We start from the raw sequence: 26427 nt of genomic DNA, 5'->3' as shown, positions 1-26427 counted from the left end.
GAAAAAGAATTGACAAAATCCCGCTGCAACAGGGTGAGTCTTTACCATATTTATTGTGTATTAGGATTATTTTTCTAAACCATTTAATGAAGTGAAGTGAAGTGAAAAGATAAACAGTGAGAGTTGTGAATTGTGAGTTGTGCAGTGAATCGCAGTGAATTGTGTCCTCGTAGAAAATTGTAGCATTACGAACAGGAGTACCACTGGTAGCATCAGATCCCAGCCACCAGGTGGCGCTGTTAAATGTCGCCCTTTGCAACCCTTATTATCTCAGCATAGAATCGACTTACGGAACGAGAATGTTGTCTTATATTTTAATACAAGAAAAGAGTCATTGAGCATAGACAATTACCTTAGAGAAATAATGATCATCACCTTACTTCAGAACTAGAAAGTCATAAGGCGAATCGACAGTGTCAGCGTCGACATCCAGCATATCTTAGATTACCTCAAAGATTTAAACCGTTAGGGTGGATTATAACTAATCTAATACCCGGGAAAATACGGCATTATGCGGGATAAACGTTGCGACAGTTGGGAAGGTATCATTAGCTCGATCAGCTGCAGAAGTAGCGCCATGAGCCTCATACAGCAGTCACCCTTACCAAGTGTTACAGCATGGCGCAGCAGGGAGTCTTCGGATGTACCCAAAGGTTCGCTTATATTGAAATCTGAGGCTGTCTACACATGAATCCGCGGACGCCGCGGTCCGCGGAAAACACGTATAACTTGTATACCAGTTGGGTCCGCTTGGCTGTCAAATTCCGCGGTGGGCTGTCAAACCTACCGCGGCACCGCGGAAACACAGTTTTGTTGAACATCAACAAAACTGCGGAACAGCAGGCGCGGCAGTAGGTTTGACAGCCCACCGCGGAATTTGACAGCCGAGTGGACCCAACTGGTATACAAGTTATACGTGTTTTCCGCGGACCGCGGCGTCCGCGGATTCATGTGTAGACAGCCTGACAGTACTCTGGGGATGATGCCCGCCAGAAGCTGTTTAATATACCATAACGAAAGGCTCTACAAAACTATCGATCAAACAACTGATCAGTTCGTAAATCATACTGCGATGTACAAGCCATAAAATCCAAATCACTTGGTCCAAGGCTGTGTACGTAATCTGCTACAGGTTCAGGCTCTTCAACCAAAAAACTTCCCTTTGCTTTTATTCCTCCTAATGGGACATGAGTTCTAGTTCTGCAACCTGTAAGTAATATACATAGTTGTTTGAAGCTCGATAATGATAAATAACACATTAAGCATTAAACACACACCTTCCGATGCTAGTTAATATAAGGTTTATTTTGTGTTTTTTTGTAGCACATAGCACAGTTCATATGTTTGTGTATTGATATACAGTTATGTAGTCCAGACCTCTTAACAATAAGCTTGTCTAATAATTTAGAAGCAAAATCATTCGTTTGCCAACAATCTAACAGTCATTTTACGCCAGCAGGTCACGCAAAACCAATCAAAGGAATCGATGGCATTAGAACCCATAAATAAAACTATCGAGATAATAAATAATTAAAATCGTCGTTTAAAAACACAAAACAAAAACGGCTCCAGCTTCACCTAGCACCCGCCCCCCGCCCGGGGAAGATGGTTAAATGCAGAAACAGTAAAACCAAGAAAAATCTTGCCGTTTTGCAGAACAATTACAGCGTTTTTTTTTTTGTTTGTTTGTTTGTTTGTTGCTTTTTTTATACAACTCGAATGTGAGCTACACACACACACAGGTTTTTTTGTTTTACTTCTCGATTTGTTCCTTAAAGTTTAACACAAATACAGACGGTTAATCACTTTCGTTTACCTTCCATTTTTGTTTTTTTGTTTTTTCTTATGTTTGTCACCTTCATCGTTCCAAGTTTTTTTTGTCAAATCGACCTGGATGTTTGGAATCGATGTTTTAGGTTGCCTAATGCAAAACGTTGTCCACTACCAGTCGGGGTGTTTTCTAGTCAGACCACAAGTCAGAAATACATGATGTTGATGCGAAAATTAGTGAAATACTTTAATAAGTTTGTGTGTGGTGTGTGTTTTTTTATGTCCAATAGTTCTTGTACAAAGCATTTTTTTCTTTCTTTTATTTACTTTTAAGGGTGATTGTTTGTTTAATGACTTTACGTTCGTAAATTCGGAATTCTTTGCTTTCCTTTCCGATAGTTCTAATTTGTTTGCTATAAAAACCGGCACTGCGCATATAACTCCCTACATTATGTTACACTTACACCGTATGAGACGATCCTGTAATGAGAGGGTGTTTTAACTACCATTTTTTTTTTATTCTTCTCCGGACGAACTTATACTACGTCGCCAATGTCGGTAATGTTGTGTCGTTAGTGTGCGTTATTAGAAAATGTTATTAGTGAGCGAGCCTGTGTCAACCCTGTGTGTCAAGAGCAAGTGCAACATGCAGTCGAGTTTGAGATCGCATGAAGTAGCTTGAATGTTATGTGTGTGTTTCATCTACTGATTCACCTTACCAAGAAAGTCATAGCCTCACATTCTAAGCTGTGACTTTATTCGATTCGGAAGAGGAAAAAAAATAACGCTCGATCATGTCAGGCGTTTCTTGTCTGCGCGAAAGCTTATCAAGTTTTTTTTTCTTGCGTTATAGAGAATGTGAATCGTTCGTTAATTATTTAATACACTGTCTATCACTCGATTGCTGCTCTTTTCTTTTTTTTTTTGTTGATCGCCCTTTTGGTGCTCCCATGGCATGCACCTGCATATAATGTATACACGTTTAGTTGTGACATGGTGCTGCAACCTGCTGCTGCAACTAACTGCTGCTTTCCTTCGCCACGTTTCGGGTTCTGCTGGGTGCCTCTCTCTCTCTCTCTCTCTCTAGTGGTGTCCGATAATGAATTTTGTCATATCACGGCTGGTTTATGATGGTGAGATGCTTGAAGATCTTGCTGATTTAATATAATTGCACATGTGTTACGCGGTGTTTACCAGTACGATAGTGGTGTTGCAAATGTGGGGTTGATAAAGATTAGCATTAATTTGAACTATGTGGCACTGGTATATAGTACGGAGTTTTTGTAATAATTCGAACGATCCTGTAGCGGCCCTTTCACATCGCCTTCCGTTGCCTGCTGGCGTGCCTTCCGCTCGAGTTCCAGCTCTTGGGCGAGGGATTCTGTAAGAAGCGGGAGTGAAGAATTAAGAAAATTATTACAAACAACCACATACACACTCCCATATGTATTTTTACACATCAAATCAAAGCCTTGACAGAAAAATAAAAGTCATGCCATTTCGCGATTTCCGAGGAAAACGAATATGCAAACACGCACCCTTAACACCTCAAAAGCAGCCAAACGATATTTTTTTATGAAATTAGTTTTTTGGCTTTTGCATCTTTTGGGGGGGAGCCCATTCGTTTTTTGTTGCTCCATTCCATAAACCGCAGTCATTTCTTTAACAAACAAACAAAAGACCACAATGCCTTGAAGGTTCCCAGTGCAGCAGTATGAAGGAATGTATCGCTTCATTTCCTAAAACGCTTCTGCTACGATTATCGCCTGGAGAATTAAACTGATTTGCCCCGGGTTGGGTTTGGTGAATGTCACCGAAGAAGGGTGGCCCAAGCATTACGACACTGTGCAGAAAATCCTGTTGTAAATCCCGAACTAAGCTACTCCGGGGCACTGTACCAGATGATAGCTCCCCTAGCGCAACTTCAACGCACCTTCCCCTAAACCATGGTCACACAAAAATGTATGACACACAGTACCTTCAAACAAAACAAAACAAAAAACAAAAGCCCATATCCCGTGGCTAAGTATTAAGAAATTAAAAATGCCAACAAAAAGAAACAGGAAAACATAAACCGTAAAGCCCGGGAATTGTGCCACTTTCGTCACTCGAGGCAACGAAAAAGATACACTAGCGCATGTACTGTGTTGGATAATAAAGAATTCTTCAACAATTGCTCTCCCACAATAAGGAAATACCTCCCCACCCACAAAGAAAAGGGAATATTCACGACAAAGGCAAAAGTTTCGGGGACACCTGTACAATCAACAGGGCTAAAAGTGTGTATCAAAACCATTTTCGCTGACTCTCGCGGAATTGCACCCGAACTAAATGGATCATCTCCGTAGCGTAGCGTGAAATTGAATCAACGGTTTTTTTTTTCTTTCGTCTTCCCAATGATGTCTCACTTGCCCCCATATCCATATAGTCCCACCAACCAAAAGTGCTTTGTACGGCAGCTACTTCTCAACACCGTCAACACCCTGGGCCCAAAGAGATCAGCCCAGCAAAGGTCGGTTTGTTTGGCATCGAGTGAAAAAAAAAAACGTAAAAAGAAGTTTACTTTTCTTTCACCATTTCACCTTACCGTAGCTGAAGCTGTACAGTCATAGATATCATATCTTGGGATTTTTTCTTTCTTACTTCACGGTTGTTTTCCGCACTCTGGCACTCTGGGGCCTCTCTAAGCCTTGCGGCAGGCGCTGCATGTGATTTTACGGATATTTTTTTTTGGTAACTTATCCACGGAAAATAAAAAAGGATACACCATCACCATCGGCATTAGAGAACGGTTGTACTTAGAAATGCATGAATTTGCTGCGTACTCACAGCCAGCTTTTCACTTCCTCGGCTCAACACCGGTTTTGTGCAAAAGTAAGAAAAAAAAACCGTCCCCTCGATTTTTCTGTGTACCATGGTACACAGAAATTATTTTCCTGCCGAAAGCGAACCATTTTTCCCTTCTCTCTTGCCAATTGCCCGCCCTTCCTCCCACACCCTCTTTACCAAGGATTTTGATCCCTTGCCCCATGCCGCAGTTTGTTCCGTCATCGTCAACCATAACCATTATCTGAATATAATAACATAACGCGGGTTTCTGCTGATTCACACACACACGCGCGCACACGCACACCGAATGAATGAGCAAAGGGAGCATAAAGTGTACAAAGAACAAGTAGAAGAAGAAGTCGAAAGAACAAAAAAAATGAATAAATTGGATTATGTTTATGAAAAACATTTAATACAAATACATTCAACGGGAAGTAGACAAGAGGAAAGAAAAAATATATATAAATACACACGCATAATGAAACCAGGAGAATGTGCGTACATGACAAGTACACGAGCAAAGAAGGAAAAGAAAGCTACAGCGCGCCATGAAGTACCTTAGCGTTTTGCGAAACAACAAAAGAAAAGTCACAAAGACGCATTACCAAAATTGTGGAGTTATCAGCAGAAAGTAGTAACAACAAAAAAACATTTATGGTTTTGCATGTACAACAGTTAACCTGCGGAGAAAGAAAGAGAGACAGCAATTCAACAAAACAGCGAACCCGGACCAATTTGCTTTTGTTTTACTTTTAATATATATTTAAATTTTTCATCGACAGAAAAGTGCTACACTCGGTTATGCTAACCTGACCTGATGGTAGGAATGGCCGTAAAACGGCCACATTTTTCGCCGGGAGCTGAAAGGCATAATGCGCGCTACTTTTCCAGTGTAACTTTACCGGAACCAAGCGGAAGAAGCCCCGTGAGATGCCCCAAAAGCGAAACGAAGCGGTGAAAGTGGATGTACACAATTTCGCTTCCTCCAAAAAAAAACAAAAACCGATTAGTACGCAAAGATGGAGTTTTTTTTTCTTCTTCTGTGTTTCTGTTCCCCCTTTTGTGCAGGGCGAGAGGAAATGTAAAAGAAATAAAATAAATAGATTGATGTAAAATTGCAAAATGATTATGAAAATGGATCTAACTTCGTTACGGGCGTTACGATTGACATCATTATTGTCATCATTTGTATCGAAGCAGAGAGATATAGAGAGGAAGAACGAGAGGACGAAAGAGTCTTCGGTACTTCGTTTCTCGTTTTTTGTTTTTGGTTCAGTCCCTTCTGTTCTCTCTCTCTCTGGGTGTGTGTTTTCATCTTAAGGGCCACTTTTGCTATTTGCTTTAGTTGCCGCTCGTAAAGCAGTGTGAGCCTTTTGCTTCGCAAACACCAATTGCACGGTTGGACGATTTTCAATAGCGCTGATAATGCAATTTGAGCGAAATTTTATGAATGCATGAACCATTTGCATATCGAATGTCGCCCCCCATCGGTAACGGTTTTGTCGGCATATAATTCAAAACCGTTTTTTACCAGATCGTTTCTAACCCTCCTCCCGCACACCCCAACACCCATTACTCACCGGAATAATTCTGCCAGAAGGCCCCCGTTGCCATGATGTCGAGGCCGGAATAGTTCCACGATTTACCTTCGCTGAGCGGTGGCTGGGATGGTGACACTTCCTGGCTCGGGCGTGACGATGACGAAAGGTTCGGTGCGGGACTTTCCTCCTTCGAGTAGCGTTCGGATGAGGATGCGCGCCGTTCACGTTCCGCCTCGACCCGATGTCTATCGGCACGCAACGATTCCTCGATAGTGCTCCGGTCGACCCGATTACGTTCGGATGATGATGAAGCCGCCGACGATACGGTTTGCTGAAGTAGATGCTCTCGTTCACGTTCCTGTCCTTTATCACGTTGTTCCCGGCGGTCCCGTTCCCGGTCCTTGTCCCGGTCCTTCTCGCGTTCCGTATCGCGGGACTCCTTCTCGCGCTGCTGTTGATCGCTACTTATGTTTTCTGTGCATCAAAACAAATCATCAAACCAACAAAAAAAAGGGAGAAGAGAACATCCATACATCACACACCGCGGTATCACATGTCACCAAAGGAAAGAACCAACAAAAAAGAAAAAAAAAACAGTGTGGAAATGAGGGTCAATTGCAACAGCGTGTGCTCAAGCATAATCCCCGTTTCAATTTCCAAATGCGGGCCTTCACCTTACCCGCAATGATTCGCAACGCTTCGGCCGGTGCACCGGATGCCTTGATGATGTCCTCTAGCTGTACGCGCCGCTTCCGTTCACCGTCTAGCCGCTCCTGTATCTGGATGCGCAGCCGACGCTCCTTTTTGAATCGCTTTTGGTACAGTGCTGGAAGGAAGAAGTCACCCAAAAAAAAAACCATGGTTAAAATATTATCTTTTCCCCAAGCAAGGAACCAAGTAAACGTTACATCAATTTGAATAAATCTTTTTTTCCCAAAAGCCAGAAAGACTAAATTGTGTGATTTATGATACTAAATCGTTGACGAATTTCATCAATCATTTCAGAAAACACACCAAAAAAAACAACATCAAAACAGAGATAAGGAAACAACCCTTCAGCTCAATTCCAAACAACAAAAAAAAAACAAAGAACCAAAAATCGAAAGTTCGCATCCACAAAGTTTCCCAAATTTCGGCGAAACAATTAAAGCCACTTTAACAACAAAAAAAAATCGCAACGCAAAACCGAAATAATCGGCCGCTGCGGAGACTGCAGTCGGTAAATGCAAACGGGATCATAAGCATCAACACCGAACGTACGCGCCATACCCCAGGACACACCATTTATGCATTCCCGCGATTTCACGGGCTGTATGTCCTACCTCGTAATCGCTTTTCATCGGCCAACTGACGCTCGAACGAATCCTTCACCTCGCGCTCTCTGATCACGTCCATCTTTAGCTCGGCTGCAGGGAACCATCACACCGATAAGCATGTAAAGATAAGGTAGAGAATATACACCCAAAATATTTAATTATAATTAAAACTCATCATAACTGTCTCCTGGCAATGGTTGAGAAGCGAAGCTTGAGCTTGGTAACATTTTCCTCAACCCAGAACAAGGCCACAGTTGATCGATCTGATCGATTGGTCCATCGTTTCCTTGGTGCCTGTGTCTCACCATTCCTGGATGGAATATGTTTTCTAAATCAAATTCTTACTAATCGGAATCATATCGATCATCGGACAGGGAGAGAACTAAAAACCGAAAAAATAAACCTCCTCAAAAGTTATATTTTTTTTTTTGGGGTTGAAAATTAACCGCAAAGCATAATCGAAAAATGTACGCTGCTGCAAGGAGAAAATGATAGGTTAATTCGCATAAACATTGCTTTTTACGATAAAACAACTGACAAAGATCATTATTAGTGAATCAGAATTGGCTTCTCTGTTTTCCATTCCATCCCTCACCTCCTCCGTTCCCGAGAATTAAACGAGCGCGAAATGCATTTTGCAGGATTCCAAGATTTCAACCTCAGGAACGAAAAAAAAGGAATAAAAATAATAAATTGATGTATTTCCAAAAAACAAAAAAAGAACGACCACTTATGCTCACACCGCACACAACTCTCGCAAAAGGAATTCATCATCTATCCCGTATCAGGAGATGATACAGAAAGGAAAGAAAGAAAGAAAACCCACACAAACACGGAGAGTATAATAAACACAGAAAGTGGAATTGAAATCAAACATGTGAAGGCAGTCGATCTCCCGTATTTTGAGTGAGTAGAGAATTTTTCCTTACCCCGGGAGCGTACTCGATCAAGCCAAAAAAAAAACCACGACAAAAGATCCTTAGACCCTCACCCTAAATAAACGAGCCTCCCTCAGACCAGGAAAAAAAACACTACGCAAAGGCGCAAAATCGATAACAATTATCTTTAATTATGGACCTATAAAGTGAAATCGTTTATATACATTCATATTAAGGGAACGGCGCATGAATTGTTGATCGATTGGATCGAAGAAGGGCAAAAAAGCGCAAACACACATACGGACGGATCCCCGTCTGTGGTAGTATTATTTTGAATATTAAGACTCCACAACACCCCAAAGGTCTACTCCCAAAAAAAAAAAAACGTCGGGAATTCGCCGGAACACGGCAGTAACAGAACAGTGGAATCCATTTGTCCAGAAACGCACTAAAGCGCTCTGTTCAGATTTATCTTCAATCTTCCAAGGTTCGTCCTCCGTTCCCAGTGCTCCGCTCTGGGTTTTCGGACTCGAACCAATCGATCGAGATGAGTAAAGATGGATGGATCACTTGTCGCATTCGTTATTGGCAGGTCTCAGTCTCAGTTCCTGGAGCTCGTGTGCTCGTGTGTCTGTGTGTGCGTTTAATTCGAATTTTGACAAAAATTACCTTTTTCGTAGGACGTCTGTCGCTCCTGCTGTCTGGCATTATCGGCAGCCACCTTTAGCAGCCCTTGGATGTTCCGCAGTAGCGTCTCGGTCGATGATATGTTCGGGTCCTGACCGGTTGGTACAGCGCCAACAGCAACGCTAGCCGCCAAGCTGGAATAATTCAGCGCTTGCTGCCGGTGTGCCTCGATCTCGGCCGGTATCGGCAGTACCGCAGGCACCGGCGAATGCAGATCCCGCTCACAGTCGCTAATGTCTGTGCGTGTGTTGAATTGCAAGGTCGACGAGCACGAGCATTTGCGCGTACACATGGTGGGGGGAAAGTGCGTTAAAATTCGTGGAACACACCCGGCCACGGCTACGGTACGATTGCGACCTACCTTCATCCTTATCGTTCGGTTCTTCCGTATCGGATATGTTCGCCTCACTCATATTCTCATCCTCTTCGTGGACGGACGGTTCCGGTGAGATCGGGTTGCTTCGTTCACTTTGGGGTCTGCTGCTACTGCCACCACCACCGCCACCACCACCACCGCCGCCACCTCCGCCACCAACTCCTCCACCACCGCTAGCGCCACCATGATCGCCGATGCCTGACTTGGAGAGGTTCAGTGCCGGACTCTGACCATTCGGGGAGTCTGTCAGTGGAGGACCTGTGAAGTAGAGGTGAAGTTGCTATAACTCCTAGACATTCGTCACCTTCGTGGTGATCTTCTGCAGGAAAGTTCTCACTTACCGCTACCCTGTGAGCTCAGATCTCGCGGTTTGTGGTCAACGTTTGGTGTCCTGTCATCGCCCCGTTCTTCCCGTAGTCTAAACGCCACACCACATCCACACGAACCGCAACGAAGCGAACGAAGACGAGAGAGTTTTTTTTGTTGTTTTATGAAATTGAACAAGAAAAAGACAAACCACATATGTAGAAACATAAATTAAAACTACACCAACTATCTCCTTCTTGCTCTATCTTCATCTTCAACTCATTCCACGATCGATTTGTACACGAAAGACAACTGGCATTGGAGTGAAAACATTAACATTGTTTATTTTCAACCACGCGATCCAGCGCGAATTGATCCCCGCTTCAATTACCGTCTCTCCAAACTTCTGACGCCCCCTTTAACCTGCCCTTTTCCTTTACGGCTAATTCCAACCCTTCTCCACAAGAACTCTTGCTATGCGCTTTGTACTCACCTTTCCAGATGCTTCACAATATCCTCGTAGGCAGCTCTGCAATTTTCCCAAATGCCCGTGTGATGCGACCTGCGAATGAGCAACTGACTGGGTTCATGGGCTTTCGAGGATATACACGACACAACACACCTTGCAATCGCCTCCATGCCCGGGATGTTTTGCCCTTTGATGATCGATCCGTCCGGTCGCTGCATGCCGTGCGGGTTGACGCCGGGACTCATCAGCGGATGGCCACCGGCCGACGGGTGTGGGTTCATCTGCATGAACGGTATATGGTTCAGGTGCGTCGGTGGTGCATTATAGCCATTCGCGAGCAGCGGTGATTTATCCAACCGGGGCAAATCTATGGCAGATACGAATTATACAACAAAACGAAAGATTTCTGATGAAACTTTACTGTCAAAATGCCATTTGTCGTTTGAATCTACTCATCAATCACGCGCACTCGAATAAACCTGAGAAATGGATATTTCGATTTCAAACTATTCCCCAACAAAATTGTTCGCGAATCGGCCAAATTCTTTCACTTATCGATCGACCCTTGTTGTCCATCATTCGCTCCGCCGATCTTCTTCAAGCGCGGACACACGAGCACACCCCTTTCCCCCCTTTTTGGTCATGTCTCCTCGCGCTTCGAATTTTTGATGATGGAGCTTTTCATGTATAATCATTTTAAACGTTTCCAGCTGTTATTTATTATTATGTATTCCTTTTCTCCTGCTGCATCTGCAATCGAAGGATTTCTGTTGTTGCCGTTATCGCTCGTCGTTGTGCACATTGTGTGATGGTGCGCTCTATGCTATAAAGTCTCTCTGTCTCTCCGAGCTCCGAGCTTGCTAATGTTTTGTCGAGTCGCTGGTTGTTTTCTTCCACTCCCTTAGCTAAGGATCGGCCATCGAGTGGAGTATCCGATCCGTATGAGTCTCGGCTGGAATGCGTCTGTCTCGGACCGCCGTAGCAAAGCGTAAATCTATTAACATAAATATTTTTCATCGGCTAAAATAATAGGTGATATGTTGCACGCTCGCCAAGCGCCAACATATATAGCGGTCTGAACAATTATTAGCGATTCGTTCACAATTTTTTTTGTTGTTGCTCACTCTCTCTGGTTTTTTTTTCGTCTTGTGGTTGTGGTTGCTGTTGCAAAGTTGCAAGAAACGGTGCACAAAAATGCGATACATAGACACATTTTTTGATTATGCAAATTATAAGTATGCCAAGCATGAATAAAATATGCGTATTGCAGGGTTTTTGAGAGGCGTTTAGCAAGCACCGCGCATATGTCACGTGATATAGTTGACTGGCCGTCTGTCTAAGATTACTCCGACCAGTTAATGCTATGGCAACCTTATTATAATCGACTGATGAAACTCCAGCGAATAATGGATGGTTATTAGCAAAATACCATCGTACCAGATACAAGTTATGTTGTCTACATCTAAAGCCGAAAAACGAAACACCATTTTCAACCATTTTAAATAGGTTTATTGTGATTCGGCGATTTTGCGTAGGTTATAATTTTTGCAGCAACAAAAATAAGTAACGACCGTCCTGAATGTACTGAAACTTTTTTTTATTACCTCTTTTAGTCAATCTGCAAGAAAAAAATTGATTTTCCTTCACTATTGATTGGTCGATTCTGAGGATATGATTAAGTTTCATTGCTCTTATGTGCAATTCGTATGAATTTAGAAGAAAAATTATATGAACTCTTACGTCTTTAAAATGATTTAGATATTTAAATTAAATTTCATCTCAGTAATATCGAAATGGTTCAAATTGTTGATATATTACTTATTGTCTATCTTATGTCCCGGCATTATCAATTTTTAATCAATACAGAATGTTTCCAGTTAAAATATAAAGCATAAATTGTCTTACTAAATGCTTTATGTTAAAGAAGATTAGTTTTGATTCAATAATTGTTGTTAGATTCAAATGTTCAACTAGCAAGAACACAATAAAAGGACAAAACAAGGATAAAATATACCCAAGAACGGAAGCAAAAAAAAAGAATAAAAGTAAAAGGATCATGTCTTGATAATGAAATATCGTATTCGACTTTACTAAAGACGTATGAAATTTAAAAAATAGATCAATTGTCAGTGAAATATACTTTTTAATTTTTGTAAACAGCTTACACCAAAAAAGATATATTGAAATCTTTAGTAGTTAGTATGCAGAAAAATGTCAAGATAAAATGCTCTATCTTACCACTGAGGTGTCCATTCTCGTACACAAACTCTCCATTGTCTAGCCTATGCTTCTTCAGCTGGGGATGATGCTGCATGTGCGACGTTGGCATGGAAAGTCCTACAGGGCCTCGCTTCGGCGGTCTGCCGGGCCTGGAACTGTGCGATAGCAGAGAGTTACTGGAGTTAAGACTGGGAGATGGTTAGTATAATATTAGAACTCAGTTTGAAAGTATGTTGTGTAATACGCAAAACAAAATACGCTAGCCTGTTGTTGCAAAAAAAACCGAAAAAAACTGCTTTCCTAAAGTAATTGCTGTACAGCAAAGCAAAACTCTTGCTCTTTCGTACAAAGCCTATAGGTTGTGTGATAACAATGAGCAAGAAAAATGGTCGTCCTTAAAACCAATAGCTGTTCCTATACCTATCTGTTCTGGAAATTGTTTCACCTTCGTATTTAAGGATTACGAGTACGTTCCCAAAACAATTTAATACGGGAGTTTACTGTTTGCTGCCCAAATGTCGAGGATGATAAGTTTCAATTTAAAAAAAAACGGGAAAAGACGCTCCTATACTGTTGCGTATCCTGCGTGAGCATTCGTGAAACGTGCATTAACAACTTTGCTAAAATACCACTACTGACGATTTATGATTTCGAAACACAAAACAAAAGAATGGACAAGGCAAGGCCGGGAGGGGGGGAGGAAAACAAACCAGATGGAAACTTGGTTGTGAAAAGGCTGGGACGGGGGAAGCGCGATGGCAAGGGGAATATAGCAAGTACTTGTAATTGTAGGTTGAAAATTGATTTATGCATTTTATTATCTTTATTTTTAGTATGCGATTGCCCCGGTGCCGGATTCTCCGGCTTCTTCTGGTGGTTTGAAAACTGGAAGAAACGTCTCATCCATAGGCAGCATTAAACCGCGCGGTACGTAAGAAACCATTTGTAACTTATCGTATTGCAATACCCCCAAGATACCGGGCAGGCAAGCAATACCTCTGTGATTTATAATAGAGGTAAAGTAAAATAATAATTATATTTTCTACAAATTAATTTTCAACCATAAATTTTCCATTAGATCCTACCCCTCGTATGTGTTTGCGGACTGTTTTCTTTTTCTTTTTTTTGTGGCACAAATCCTTCGACTTCCGTTCCGAATGCCGAAGTTCGTTCGGAATACCGGATATTTGCCGGTAACTTTCATTCGGGTTTGGGGTAGGCTGGGGTGTGTATAAGAATTAAAACACGTTCCTTCCATATTCAAATAATGACAGCTTCCGTCGTACGTTTCGATGATTTGCCTCAAGATTGTACGATGTTTTGGAAGCCACCAGATGGATATCCTGGGACGAGGTCAAACCGCTCGCCACGGAATGGATGATTCATTTACGAACAAGCTTCCAACTCTTTCGAAAGACGAGTATTAAGGTGTAAACTCTTTTATTCACATTGCGTCGCGTGCCTTATCCTCTTCTTTCCTTTGTACCAATTAATGATAGCAATGAGCATTGGTGGTACGCCTCGTAAAATTCATCAAATAGAAGAAAGAATAAAAGAGCACCTGTTCCACCAAAAAACCGAAAAAAAAACCGTCGCAAATTCTTAAACGATCAGTGTGATAATATTACTATTTTTATTTGGCAAATTTTACTATACGAAACCATTCTCGTCTGGGCTAGCTTTTGTTTTGTAACTCGGCTACAAACTATAATTAATTAAATGGCACATTTTTGTTTTTTTTTTGGAAGGCATACCTCTCAGGTGGCTTTATCGACAAGCATCTGAAATTAAAAAAAAGAGAGAAATCATCCATTCATTGAGTGCAGGTTAGAAAAAACAGACAAACTAGATACGAAGGTGGGAATTGTTTTTTTTTATAAAAAAAACAATTGGAAAGAGAGAGAGAGAGAGAAAGAGAAACACAAAAACAAAACAAAAGAACAAAAAAAAACATTCCTAAAACAATCACACTGAGATACAATCACAAACGAAACACAATCACACACACATATATGTATATCATTATTGTTAGTAAGTAGGAACAGCTCAATAGTATTCAATAGTGTAGCATGATAGCACGCAACACACCGCCACACTCTCAGTCTCAGACTCGATCAAATTATAGACGATCGAGTACGACAACACTACAATAAAACAAACGATGAATACGAGCTGTTACGTGCACGCACGCACCTTATGTCTGGCATGTTTGGTAGCCAAATATTAGAATCATAAATGCATATATATGTATAGCAGGTCCCAGGCCCCAAACCTAAAAACGAACAGGCAATGTTTTAACTACCATCGGACACCTCCAAAATCCCGCCATTCCACACTGCATTAGGCAGTGGAAGTTGCATAAGGTGTAAAAACCGCAAAACCTGGCTAAACCCTCACCCCACACCCCGGTACTGGTTTTGCGGCCACAATTTGCGGTTGCATAGCAGTGAAGCGCCAGAACTCAGTAGCCTCTACCGCGATATTTCTTCTTATCTGCCGAGATCCGATTACACACACACAAATGGATTCTTCCGCGCCCAGCATTTGCGTCCTCCTTCGTGACGTCCTTTTTGCTTCTCGTTTTCGGCAGCTTTCCCCCCGTGTCCTTTCTACTGCTTTCATCCCTTTCTTTTTTTTTCCTTCATCCCCCGCTATCATGTAACACCTTCTGGTGCCCTTTTTGGTCGTCACCCGGGAAGAGAGAGAGTGAAAAAAACCAGCAAAAAAAGGGGGGTACCAGACAAAACGACACAGAAACAGGTTATGGACAAACTGTTGTTGTTCAACAGTCAATTCGCAATAAAACACAACCGGAAAAGCGAACCTCCGGAGGGATGCGAACGACGACGACAACAACAATGATGACTGCTCCGTTAATGTTAAACGATTCTTTGTCAGGTCCGTACCATTCACGGCACGAGACCGTGATTTTTTCCTTCTTCCCCCCTTTTTTTCGGGCAAAATGCTTTCTTCGCCTGCCTGCCCCTTTGCTTAACGGCAGCATATTTTCGGTTCGTTTGCTTGGCCAATATCATCGTCACCCTTCCGTAGCGTAATAGAATTAGCTTCTAATGCTTTCCCGCGCACTCTGCGGGGAAATCGGACCGATTCCGGGTAAAACTATCTTTTCCTATATGTCCCTCATTACGATTGTGGTGGAGGGTGCAACACTTCAAATCAGGACATGAATTCTCTGAGAGTTCCACTAGCTAAACACACAATCAAACATCACGTATCACTTAATGTGTTATACTGCTATTGTTTATTGTTTTGGGCCTCAATTGTTTATTGTCTGTTACCCCAGCTCTAAACGCTTAGCAATTGTCGCGTTTGCGAACGCGATTCAGAAAAATTTTGCGAAACTCCATATAAAAAAAATTGTGAAAAGTCGCTATACGTGTATTTTCAGCGAAAAATCGCGATTCGAAGCGCGACTTGACGCCATGACAGTTTTCTGTAATAACAAGGTAAACATGGCAATACCAAGGTAAACTAATACAAATTAAAAAATTAAATATTTTGAGTGTTATTAAATATTGTAAATTAAATTAACAAATCGAGTGCTATGTATTCAAAACAAAAATCCCATATTGTGTACAAATGCATGGCTGCATTGTTTATGAATTTATTACTTGTATGTTGAACTTGCTTGAACAAGATAAATTATTTAATAATAAATTAATAATTAATTAAATTAATTAATTAGAAAAAATATTCGAGTAAAAAAAAATAGAGTTAAAAAATATTAGATAGTCCACAGCACAGTGTTCCATTCCTTTTGGAAGCTGTGTTGGAATCGTGGTTACGAATACCTGTATATTGATGGTAGTTTGGAAGCTGTGTTGGAATCGTGGTTATGAATACCTGTATATTGAGGGTACGGCGACGGTCATGAAATGAGAAAAAAGCCATACACGTTTGATTACCCGTATTCGATGATTTTTACCTTTATGCTACTCGAAGCTGCCTATCCCAATTCTATTTTGCCCGGTGTATGACGCGGTGGGCAAACACATCTTCGTTCACCTATTTATCTTGTTACAATTCTTTCTGGCTACCGGAAAAAATATAACAAGATTTTCTAGCGTTAAACACATAAGAAAACAAAACGGACAAATCTGCGGTACTGTTAGCAACAGCCGTTATTTGTATCACAGGAGTCAGCAGCATCCTGCCACGAGCTTTCTTGATGGTCCTTTGTTTTAAAACATCGTCACTGGGCTTAAAAAACTTGCCTTTCTCATCAACTTCATCAAAACAATAAATTTACTATTTATTATAATTTTCTTTGTTTAAATTAATTTAATTTAATTTGAAATTAATTTCCCGCTACCGGCCAGATTGAAAACATAAACAAACCTTGCACGAGAAAACTTAAACAACCTTGAAGTCGCGCCGAAAGTCGCAAATTTTTTTGGGAAAACTGTGCTACGATTGTCGCGTTCGCAAACGCGACAATTGCTAAGCATGTAGGCACGGGGTTAGCGAATTGTAATCGTTTTGGAGACATTTCTTCCTTTTTTATATTTGTTTTGGGAAACTTATATTTTTTATTTATTGTTGTAATGAACCGAGTATGCCCGGGATAAGGCAAAGTACAAGGAGGAAATGCCTTGTGATTATTGTACTTTTCAGCATTTTGAGGCAGACTATACGGCTAAATGCCGTAATAATTAATAATAAATATTGTTGTAATGAAGTTAAAGTCGTTGAAAGATTTTCTATTTCGCATGCAAAGATATTGTTGACCTGCGTTCCAAAAAATATTACATGCGCCACATGTCTACGTATGCCAAGTTTTTGACTTATTACAAGTAATTTAATTCATATCAATTGAAATAAATTTCAACCTTTTCCCTCTACCCTTGCTCCAATCCGAATGGGAATATCTCAGTGCATCATAAATAAAAATGTCTTCCACTTGTGCTGTGGTTCGGTGTGTAATAGTACATGGGTTTCCATTCCCTGCGTAATAGTTCTATATTTCAAACGGACGCGTCCACACCACTCAAAAGTCCGGATTTTAGGAATACATTATTTGACCAATTATGCAACGAATTGAAAATGGAACACGTCAAGCGCAACGTGTAACGACGGGCGGAAGGTGTTAGCATGAAGAAAAGGCATTAAATATATATATCGTACGTACGGGAAAAAAAACGGGGGTAAAATTCACATTTTGCACACAACAGAACAATTAGCGTTAAATTTCTTCTTCGTTGGTACATGGAGCTAACATGTTTTTTTCTTGCTGTGCAGATATGTTACAGGTTTGCTGCTTCGTGCCAAACCCTTGTTAAGGAACCATTTTCATAACCTTTCCCGACTTAAATATGCTGCTGAAATTACGTCCAAGATTAATTGAGATAATATAATAAATGGAAACATACACTCACATACACCAATCATGTCTGGCATGCCAACATCTGCATCAAATAGACCAAATGGATGCCAATTGAGCAGAGCGAAACACCAGAAACATATTGCGGATACGAAATAGCACCTTATCATGTTGGCTGTGGTTCATTACCAACGGCAGCGACCGTATTCTAATAGGACTCGGTCTACGATAAGGTTCACGGTCATCGACTAGATCTGGCTGCATGTTAAGCAAACTGTTTCGACAAAAGCCCGTGTGCAGGGTACTTGATTAATTTTAAGTACCATTCTTTATAGTGATTACCGCATGGTTTTTACCATTTTTATTATCTGATTTTAATTTTCAACTAAATCATTTTGTTTTGCATAAATATTATAGATATTGTGTGCATTATAAAGAGCTGTAAAATATGGTACTACAGACAATTTAGATATGGTACTAGACCGGATAATCGGGAAACACGGATAATAGTTATAAGCTCATTTTGATAATAAATATTAGTGTTTAAATTATGATAGCTAGAGTTTTTTTTTACTTGAGGTTTATTGCAGCAAAACAAATCTGTAAATTGCTTTTAGACTTGAGGGAATACACCTTTGAATTCCTCATTTGTTGCTGTTATCGGTTTTGCAGTGAATATAGTGAAGTTTCCATGTAAATTGGAAGGGAACTATCAACTTAGAGGAGCTTCCAGCTTAGAGAACTGTAATGATTTTCCGAATCTAAATAATATTTGTTGGCCAATAGTCTTCAGTTGTGCTCTTTTAACGCGGACAAGGCGAGTTCTCAATGAAAATCATCAATGGAATTCCGACAGCGTATTGGTCTATAAATATCATATGCAGCTTGGAGGATTACATCTTACAGGAGGCTTGTTATCTTAAGGAAATATATAATATATTCAAAATTAATTTTGAATTAATTAATTAATTTTTCCTTCAGGAACTGTCCATAAATTTTCATCTTAAAGAAGCTTTCCTTCTGTGGGAGGTTGTAGCTCAGAAAATCTTCAGTGTATGTCAAATAACCTTTGGGAACTGTTCCGATTTCCGATTATCCGGGATAATTAAATACCCGAATTATCGACATTCCACTGCAAACAAGCTATATAGACGTGCTAATAAGCACTTGTACAACCTTCATTCAACTCTAGCGTTTATTTTTAAGACACTTTACACCTCACCGTTGTAAACAAAATATTATGCTTTGTGTTGATTTATTTGCTTGCCATGGTTTATGCACCGTGTTTTCCTCAATGAAACAACATTGAGCATTTTTTAAACAGACACACACAAACGCACAGATCACTTCCCCGTTTAACCTATTCGCCCCCTCTACTTTCTTCAACCCCGTAACGGTCACGGTATTCAAATCTCGGTATCCCCCAAAAAAAACGGAGAAGAGAAAAAAAAAACACAATGTATCACACTTTACGCACAAAGACGCGGCACCGTTCCTTAACGACAAGGCGGCAATTAACTATCCATCGACGCCACAAATATCCATTACGATTCGTCGAACTTAGGATCATTAAAATAAGGCATTCCGATGCAGCCAGCAAAAGGCCAGGATCGCGAAAGCGCGGCAGAATAGGTGTGTGTGTGCGGCAAAACAAAACAAAACAAAAACACAAAAAAAAACAACCTTCTTGGTGAGGGGACCGTGTGTGTGTGTCTGTGGTGGCAGCATCTCTGGTGTGCTCAAAATCACTGATTACCATTTCTTTGGCCGCGCTTGGTGTGCCCTTCGCGAGCGCCGATGTACGGTAGTGACTCGGTTTAATTACAATCCGAACCTTTTAAATTAACTGGAACTAATGCCTAAATTTGAAGCGAAGATTTCAATCAGCACTGTTATTGCTCGAGAACACAAGTTTACTGTGTATGGTTCCCACCCACTCACCTCCTGCCCGGTTTTGTGTCCAGGATTTACGACTGACAGTAGTCGTAATTTAGGAATGGTGAGCTCCCGCTCCACCGGCTCAACCCGAGCCTCTTCCCTGATCGTTCATTACCGTGTCGATTCAAACGAAAATCCATCAATCATATCTTCTGTGTTTCTTAGCGCAGGTTAAGGATAATTACACAATGTATGCTAGGAGAGAGGTATGGAACTCTCTACCAAAGACGTCTAGCATCGCATCTTGCAACTTTGCAAGATTCGTACGTTACTACAGCACTTGCCCGCCACGGCCATCACCCTTCAGCTGCAGCTCCGGTTCACTGCTCCTTCCTGCACGAGATCTCCCATTTCTCGCGAAGCCAGGCAGCTCCACACACACGTTTAGCTTATTTGCCACCACACATCACAGCAGCAATAAAACTCCATTTCCTGCCTAGCCATCGTATTACCGACCGGTACCAACGGTTGTACCTTTACATTTCGATATCAGTTACCGCTGTAAGATAGGATTTAATAAAATTACTACAGTCGAAGCCACTCGAAGCCAAGCCCGGGACAAAGAATGGGAGCTACTAGCTAGCCAAAGGGAACACGGCTTCTTTTCCCTATTTTCCTCGGCCATCGATACACGGCATCGATCACGACTCTGTTTTCATTTTCTCCTGCTGAATGTGATCAATTGTGATCAATCGGTTTGCTTCCCTCCTGTTACCAACAATTCCGATCCGCTAGAGGCGTTGATGGTGATCCTTACGTTGTCGTCATTTTCGTCACAATTACCAACGATTTCAACGGTTTACCACCGGACAACTGATTCGATACTGACATGTCCGATAAAACGAGATCAGCTAGCAGAGAGTAAAACTTTAAAAAAAGCTAACCCTTTAGTGAAAACTCCACAACCAAGCTTATGAAAAACCCGTCGGTGAAAGATGATTTTAGTTGATTGTGTTGAATGTAAGAGTTTGTTGCAGTCACAAGAATGATTACAGAAAGCAACAACAACAACAGCAATAACATGCCACTGTTTATAGTCTCACTTCTCACCATCGGATCTCTCACCGCCGAGACCGCAAAACTATTTTGAGGTTTTTCAATCCGTTTCCCGAAAACGGTGTGCAGCGGGCAACAAAATGTTTCCCCCTTTTTTGCATCGGCCGCACGCAACCCCGGCCTCTGAGCCCACCAAAGCGGTGCGATTCCCCTGGTGGGAAGCAACTGGTTCCGATGGTTTCCTACGGTGCACAAACAAGGGATTAAAAGATAGAAGATTTTGCGCTTGAATGAGTTTCACCTTCCGTGGAGTAATAGTTACGAATTCGTTTTTTTGTTTTTTTTTTTTTGTTTGGTTCTTTCTATATTCCATGCTTGGCAGATGCCATCGAGGATATGTAATTGAAAACGTTGAATGTTGCATTTTTTTCATCTAATTTGTTCCTCTTAAAAAGGGTTTCTAGTTTTTTTTCTTGAACTCAATATTGTTGTAGATTTTTTTATTCAATATTCAAATCGTTATTAAAATTGAATAGCAAAATTGGAACTGTAGAAAGTTTGGTAAGGGAAATAAGCGATTCATAGAGGTATTCATATTAAGCTTTTGAGATTTATAATACACAAATTTAGGAGACAATTGACGCGTTTTTCTCTTTTTGATATATGAGAAATAGCATTCAGAAAACTCGAATATCCTCCAGGATTTCAATGAGAAATATTCGAGTAAACTTCTTCATCATCTTTTTTGGAATAACTCACCAGGAATTAAGTGTCGAATATGTGTTGATGTCTTTATTAGACATTTTATTTGTGGAACGTATCCAAGTCCTTGCTTTTGAAACTATTTTCAAAAGTGATTCGAACTTCTAAAGTTTTGCCGGAACGTCTAAGCACAAGGCTCTCAGTCCATCCCACTAAAGCTTCGATTAAGCCAAAATCCCACAACTTATTAACGATCCCGAATGAATACATCACCAAATTGTATAATGATTGAAGGCGATTTTCTCTAATAGTTCTAAACATTTCTCCCACCCGAAAAAAAAATCCTTGAAGCTTCACGTCTAACATGCACAATAAAAAAAAGTAAAATTATAAACATCAAACTTTTGCAAACATCTACGACATTGACTCATACTTGAACTTCATGCAGATGGCTATTATTATTTGAGATCATCTTTTATTTTGGGATTTTTTTGACACTTTCAACAACGTAAATCTATTGCTTCACGAAAGCGAATATTCACTGCTAGCTGCTATTTTGCGATCACTAAACTTCTGTCTGTCTACTCAAAAAAAAAACACAACAACAACTGAAATCGACCACTAAACGTATACTTATGACATGCTATCTATACGCTTATCACATGTAGCTTATACATGTACGTGTGCATAATATAGTGAGACGGACTAGCGTTGTGGGGCCAGCGTTAACACTCACCTTGCCGTGGTGCAGTCCCGGTACAGGACGTCAAAGTCCTTGCAGGACAGCAGCTTGCAGCGGTTGACACCGGGCTGGATAGCGCCGAGACCGCGCAGTATTCGTACCTGCTCCACGTTGCAGACGAGCGGCACAATGTCCAACCGTTTCAGCTTGGTATAGACGGTGTGCAGACCGCCGACGAGATGTTTCAGAAACAGCTCGAACGCCTGCGGAAGACATAGCATCGTTTCACCCTGTATCATGAAGGCAGCTACCTTCTGGCCCCGGTAGTCGACAAGCTTGCACTCGTTCGCCGTGGGATCAGAACTGGATATCGGCGGTGGACTGTTGTACGATCGCGGCGGCACATGATGGTGCGCCGCGGCCATCAGATCTAGTGGACTAGCGTGATGCATGAACGAGTTCAGCAGACCGAGCCCGTGCGGTGGCAGATGGGACAGATTTTGGGCCATCCGCGGTGGCATCCCGACCATGCCGGCCATGCTGGACGGCGTGGAAACGTGCGGCGGGCTCAACGGGTGCGCCATGTGACCCATCATCTGGGCCTGGGCACTGACGCTCAGCGGACTAGACGAAAGTTGGCGGCCACTGTGATGGTTGCTCAGCGGCCCATTATTGCTGCCACCACTGTGACTGTTGTGCACCGGGCTCACGGGTGTCGGTGTACGCGTTTTGTCTAGCGGATGCTGATGGCTGCTGCTGCCATTGTGGTTGTGCTGTATCGGGGACGAAATGTGCCGTCCGCGGGAATCGTTCGACGAAGCGATACTGTGATCACTTGCCGTTGACGCAGTATCCATTGCGGAATCCATCACACTACTCGTTCGATCGATCGCGCAACGATCGTACACAACTATCACACAAACGATCACGCACGCACACACGCACGCACGCACAAACACCAACACTTTTTAATTCTTTTTTTCTTTCGCTTCCGAAACCAAAAATCTCACTTGCAATCACCAAACAGCACTGTTATCAAAAAGCGTCAGAAATACACCCAATAATACACGGAATTTTGGAGCATCATTTTACCGACTGGTCGCCTTACGTCGCGTGCACACACGCGGAATTATGCTGCAATTCTATCACACCAAGCAGTCGGGCAATGACTAACATCGCAAAAGCACCGAAAAGATGCACCGAGAATTGGGCTCCGTTCGTTTAGCAAAATAGCAGTGACACCTAGCCGCCACAAGTTCAAGATACCGTCGCACACAGGAAAGTACCTGCAACCGAAGCACCGATTCACACACGGTAACTAATCAACGCGCGGCCACACGACAGTAATCCTTGTCCCAACCAAACCAACTAACGCACGACCTAAACGAACGCACAAACGAACGAACGTGTACGTGGTACAAGTGATCGACGGCACCCGCCAAGGCGAATTGCTTTGCCCGTTGGCCACTTATGCAAGGCGGACGGATCTTGCCGATTCCCGTTTGGATGTTGGATTTTCTTTTTCACTCTCTGCCTCTTCTCCAATTCTTCGGACTTGTACGCGTACGGATAGCCGGGGCAGCAGCACCAGCAGCAGCAGCAAAAATTACACCGACCAGCGGAGCCGGCAGCCGCAGATTTCCATCTGCAGACACAAGATTTTATTTCCCGAGAATCACACAACAAACGGCAAAACGCGCTCTCGTTACGAGTGTCTAAATCGGATTGCTATGTTGCTGGGGCACTGAGCACGACCGAGAGATACACACGAATCCCCGTCGCCGCAGTCACACGAATAATAAATAACAGTTTAAAAATATATATTAAAGAACGAATCACTTAATCGTACAACATTGAAATGAAACAAAAATAGGTGGGTTGTATTTTCATTTCAACTGTATTTTCATTTCAATTCAACTTCAACTTCTCATCTGTATTTCGCTTACATTACATATGTACAGAGCATTTCCTTTGCCGAATGCTTCGCACGCACACACACGCGCGCACACCCAGTCGTACGGAGTGCGGCGCTTCGGTTGAGCGAGAGCGAGAGCGCACGAGCGAAAGAGCGATCGAACGTGGTCGTACCACGCGTACAAAACCGCCCAGCCCCATTAGTGGAAGCGAGCAAGCAACAAACCCGCGTATCGGCATCACCGCCTAGCAGTGGAAATGAGTACGACAGCTGCACGAAGTGACGGCGAAGCAAATACGAATGAAGTGGTATGTACCCGAGCATGGGCTATGCTGGTTTTTATGCTATTATGCTGTTCGCACCGTAGACACGCCCCTCGATTCGAATGGAATGTTTTAGCCAGCTTTTTACCACACACTGCCAAAGCGAATTGATTGTTATTTGCATCAAATGTATGCATATTAAATGTTTATTTTGCATTATTATTCGAATCAAATTTTTGTTCCATTTGGCTTTGTTTTTCCACTTACCAAAAACGTTACAAAATGGCACCAACGAAACGGGTTTGTTTCCCTACCTCCCCCCCACACCGGGAGGGGGCGATCGCACTAGCGGGTGCGAGATCTCTATTTGTTCCTTATCTCCAGTCAATATGCTGTTCATTAAACTTCTGTATGTGTATATATACATGCATATCTATATACAACCCTCCCATTATTATCATACGGTGTGTGCCGCAGCAAACAATTTCACTTCGCAAAATGTCAAAATTACAAAAGTATCCGTAATTACCTCACAACGAAGCGTCGTGAATGGGAATGCTTCAACCAATCGATCGATCGTTTATGCTGTAACGATCGATCAAATTTTGCTGTCTTTTTTTTTTGCTTGAAGTAGAAATTGTTCCATCACAACCTGAACTGCATCAGATTGACATACATTTTTTGTAACTTTCTTTTTTTGTTGCTGTTTTGAGATAAATCTGAACTCCGATCATCGAAGGTGTGGCTTTCAAGCATATTGTTTAATTATGTTTATATGATTTCGCTCACTATTGATCAAAAACTATTCTACTATCCACAGTTTCTTGTAACAAATTGTATATCTCATACTATTTATCAAGCTCAACTCTGTGCTACTCTTTATAGGTGTCTTATGTTTAATTTAGGATATTTACAATGTCAAAAACTAAATTTACATATAAATAATCTGCAGTATTTACTGCAATTGAGAACATTTGTCGCAGATTACGCAAATTGATTGTCGCAAATTACGCAAGGATGATGTACAGATAGGCGATCACGCTTTTAAACCCGTCTAAAACATCGCCTATCTAAATCCCCTAGTTCAGAATTATTTACTGAGGAAAAGCACATTAATGTCAAAGGAAGTGTAAAGGTGTTGACAGTCAGTCGATCATTTTATAGTTTGAGAACGTCTCTCCATTCAAAATTGCATTTGACGTGATGATCGGAGCTGAATATCTGAGACATGGACTCTGGCTAAAGCTGACCTAAACCTGTCAAAAATATTCGAAAAGAAGATACTCAGAACGATTTTTCATCGTGTAAGAGTTGAATGATTAAATTAAGGTGTTTTTAAGATGATTTAAAGACAATATTGTGACTCTGGTAACGTGGTCATGTGATGAGAATGATACCCCGTACGACCCAGTATCGTCTCTTTGCGTATATATGAAAAGAGGAGACGAGTTATATCCAGATCGAGATGGTGCTATCGATGTGTCCGACACCAAGGCAGAGAAGCCTTGTTTTGAAGAACAAGGCACTAGATTGTTCGTGGTTGAATTAGACATGGGAAAGGCGATTAGAATTGTTTTCCCACGTAATCCTTACTTCAAATGTCGTACGGAGAGGTACATCACGATCACTAAACCAAATTCCAAATTCTAACGACCATGAACGTCTATAATATCACACACTGGCCTACCCTACATTAGATTTATTTTGCCACACAATCAGACTCTTATCCCTTGCTTTAAAGGATTATTTACAGATTAGATTAGAAACCACAACTCTTCGGGTGTTTTGGGAGAAGAATTTCGGATCATTTCGGTATTAATTACGACAAGTTTTTTTTATTGTTTTAAATATACCTTTTATTTGATGTGTTGGAGAATTAATAGAAGTTAAGCAAAACACTCAAACATACATTCAAAACCGTTGGAAACAACTTCATTATTTTGAACCTTCATTGTTTTGTAAAGAATATTTATTCATGTGTCCGTCCTCAGATTATACTGTTTGATACCTAAATTTAAAGATCCTTATTATTCTTTCTAATAAGTAAATATATTTATAATTCCTTATATTTACAGCTACATTATGTAAAAATGTGCGTTCCATTGAATCTGCATAACCGTTTAATACAAAACTGAAAAGTCATTTCATTCTTCCCCGTGATTTGCTGGCAACTCCCAGGACAGTATTTTAAGCGTAAA

General features: G+C 41.5%; 1 protein-coding gene across 9 annotated transcripts; it reads right to left on the bottom strand.

Moving 5' to 3' along the window:
- Window positions 1-1278: 1278 nt before the first annotated feature.
- On the bottom strand, window positions 1279-24475 carry LOC125762822 (dachshund homolog 2). 9 transcript variants are annotated; one of them, XM_049425337.1, is made up of 12 exons: window positions 22106-24475; window positions 14147-14173; window positions 12411-12580; window positions 10326-10539; window positions 10197-10265; window positions 9739-9815; window positions 9383-9655; window positions 9004-9258; window positions 7463-7546; window positions 6820-6966; window positions 6180-6614; window positions 1279-3151 (listed from the first exon to the last, which is right to left on the bottom strand). In XM_049425337.1, exons 1-12 carry the CDS (start codon window positions 22918-22920, stop codon window positions 3021-3023), a joined length of 2697 nt encoding a protein of 898 aa, XP_049281294.1. In that variant the 5' UTR covers window positions 22921-24475; the 3' UTR covers window positions 1279-3020. The 9 variants fall into 9 exon arrangements, with proteins under 9 accessions (XP_049281294.1, XP_049281295.1, XP_049281299.1 ...); XM_049425338.1 differs by having other exon boundaries at window positions 12411-12568; XM_049425342.1 differs by having other exon boundaries at window positions 12411-12541; window positions 22106-24474.
- Between the last annotated feature and the right edge of the window lie 1952 nt (window positions 24476-26427).

Source organism: Anopheles funestus, chromosome 2RL (assembly GCF_943734845.2).
Source record: "Anopheles funestus chromosome 2RL, idAnoFuneDA-416_04, whole genome shotgun sequence".
NCBI lineage: Eukaryota > Metazoa > Arthropoda > Insecta > Diptera > Culicidae > Anopheles > Anopheles funestus.
The sequence above is the reverse complement of the archived record's forward strand: the minus strand, read 5'-3'. Positions and strand labels throughout refer to the sequence as shown.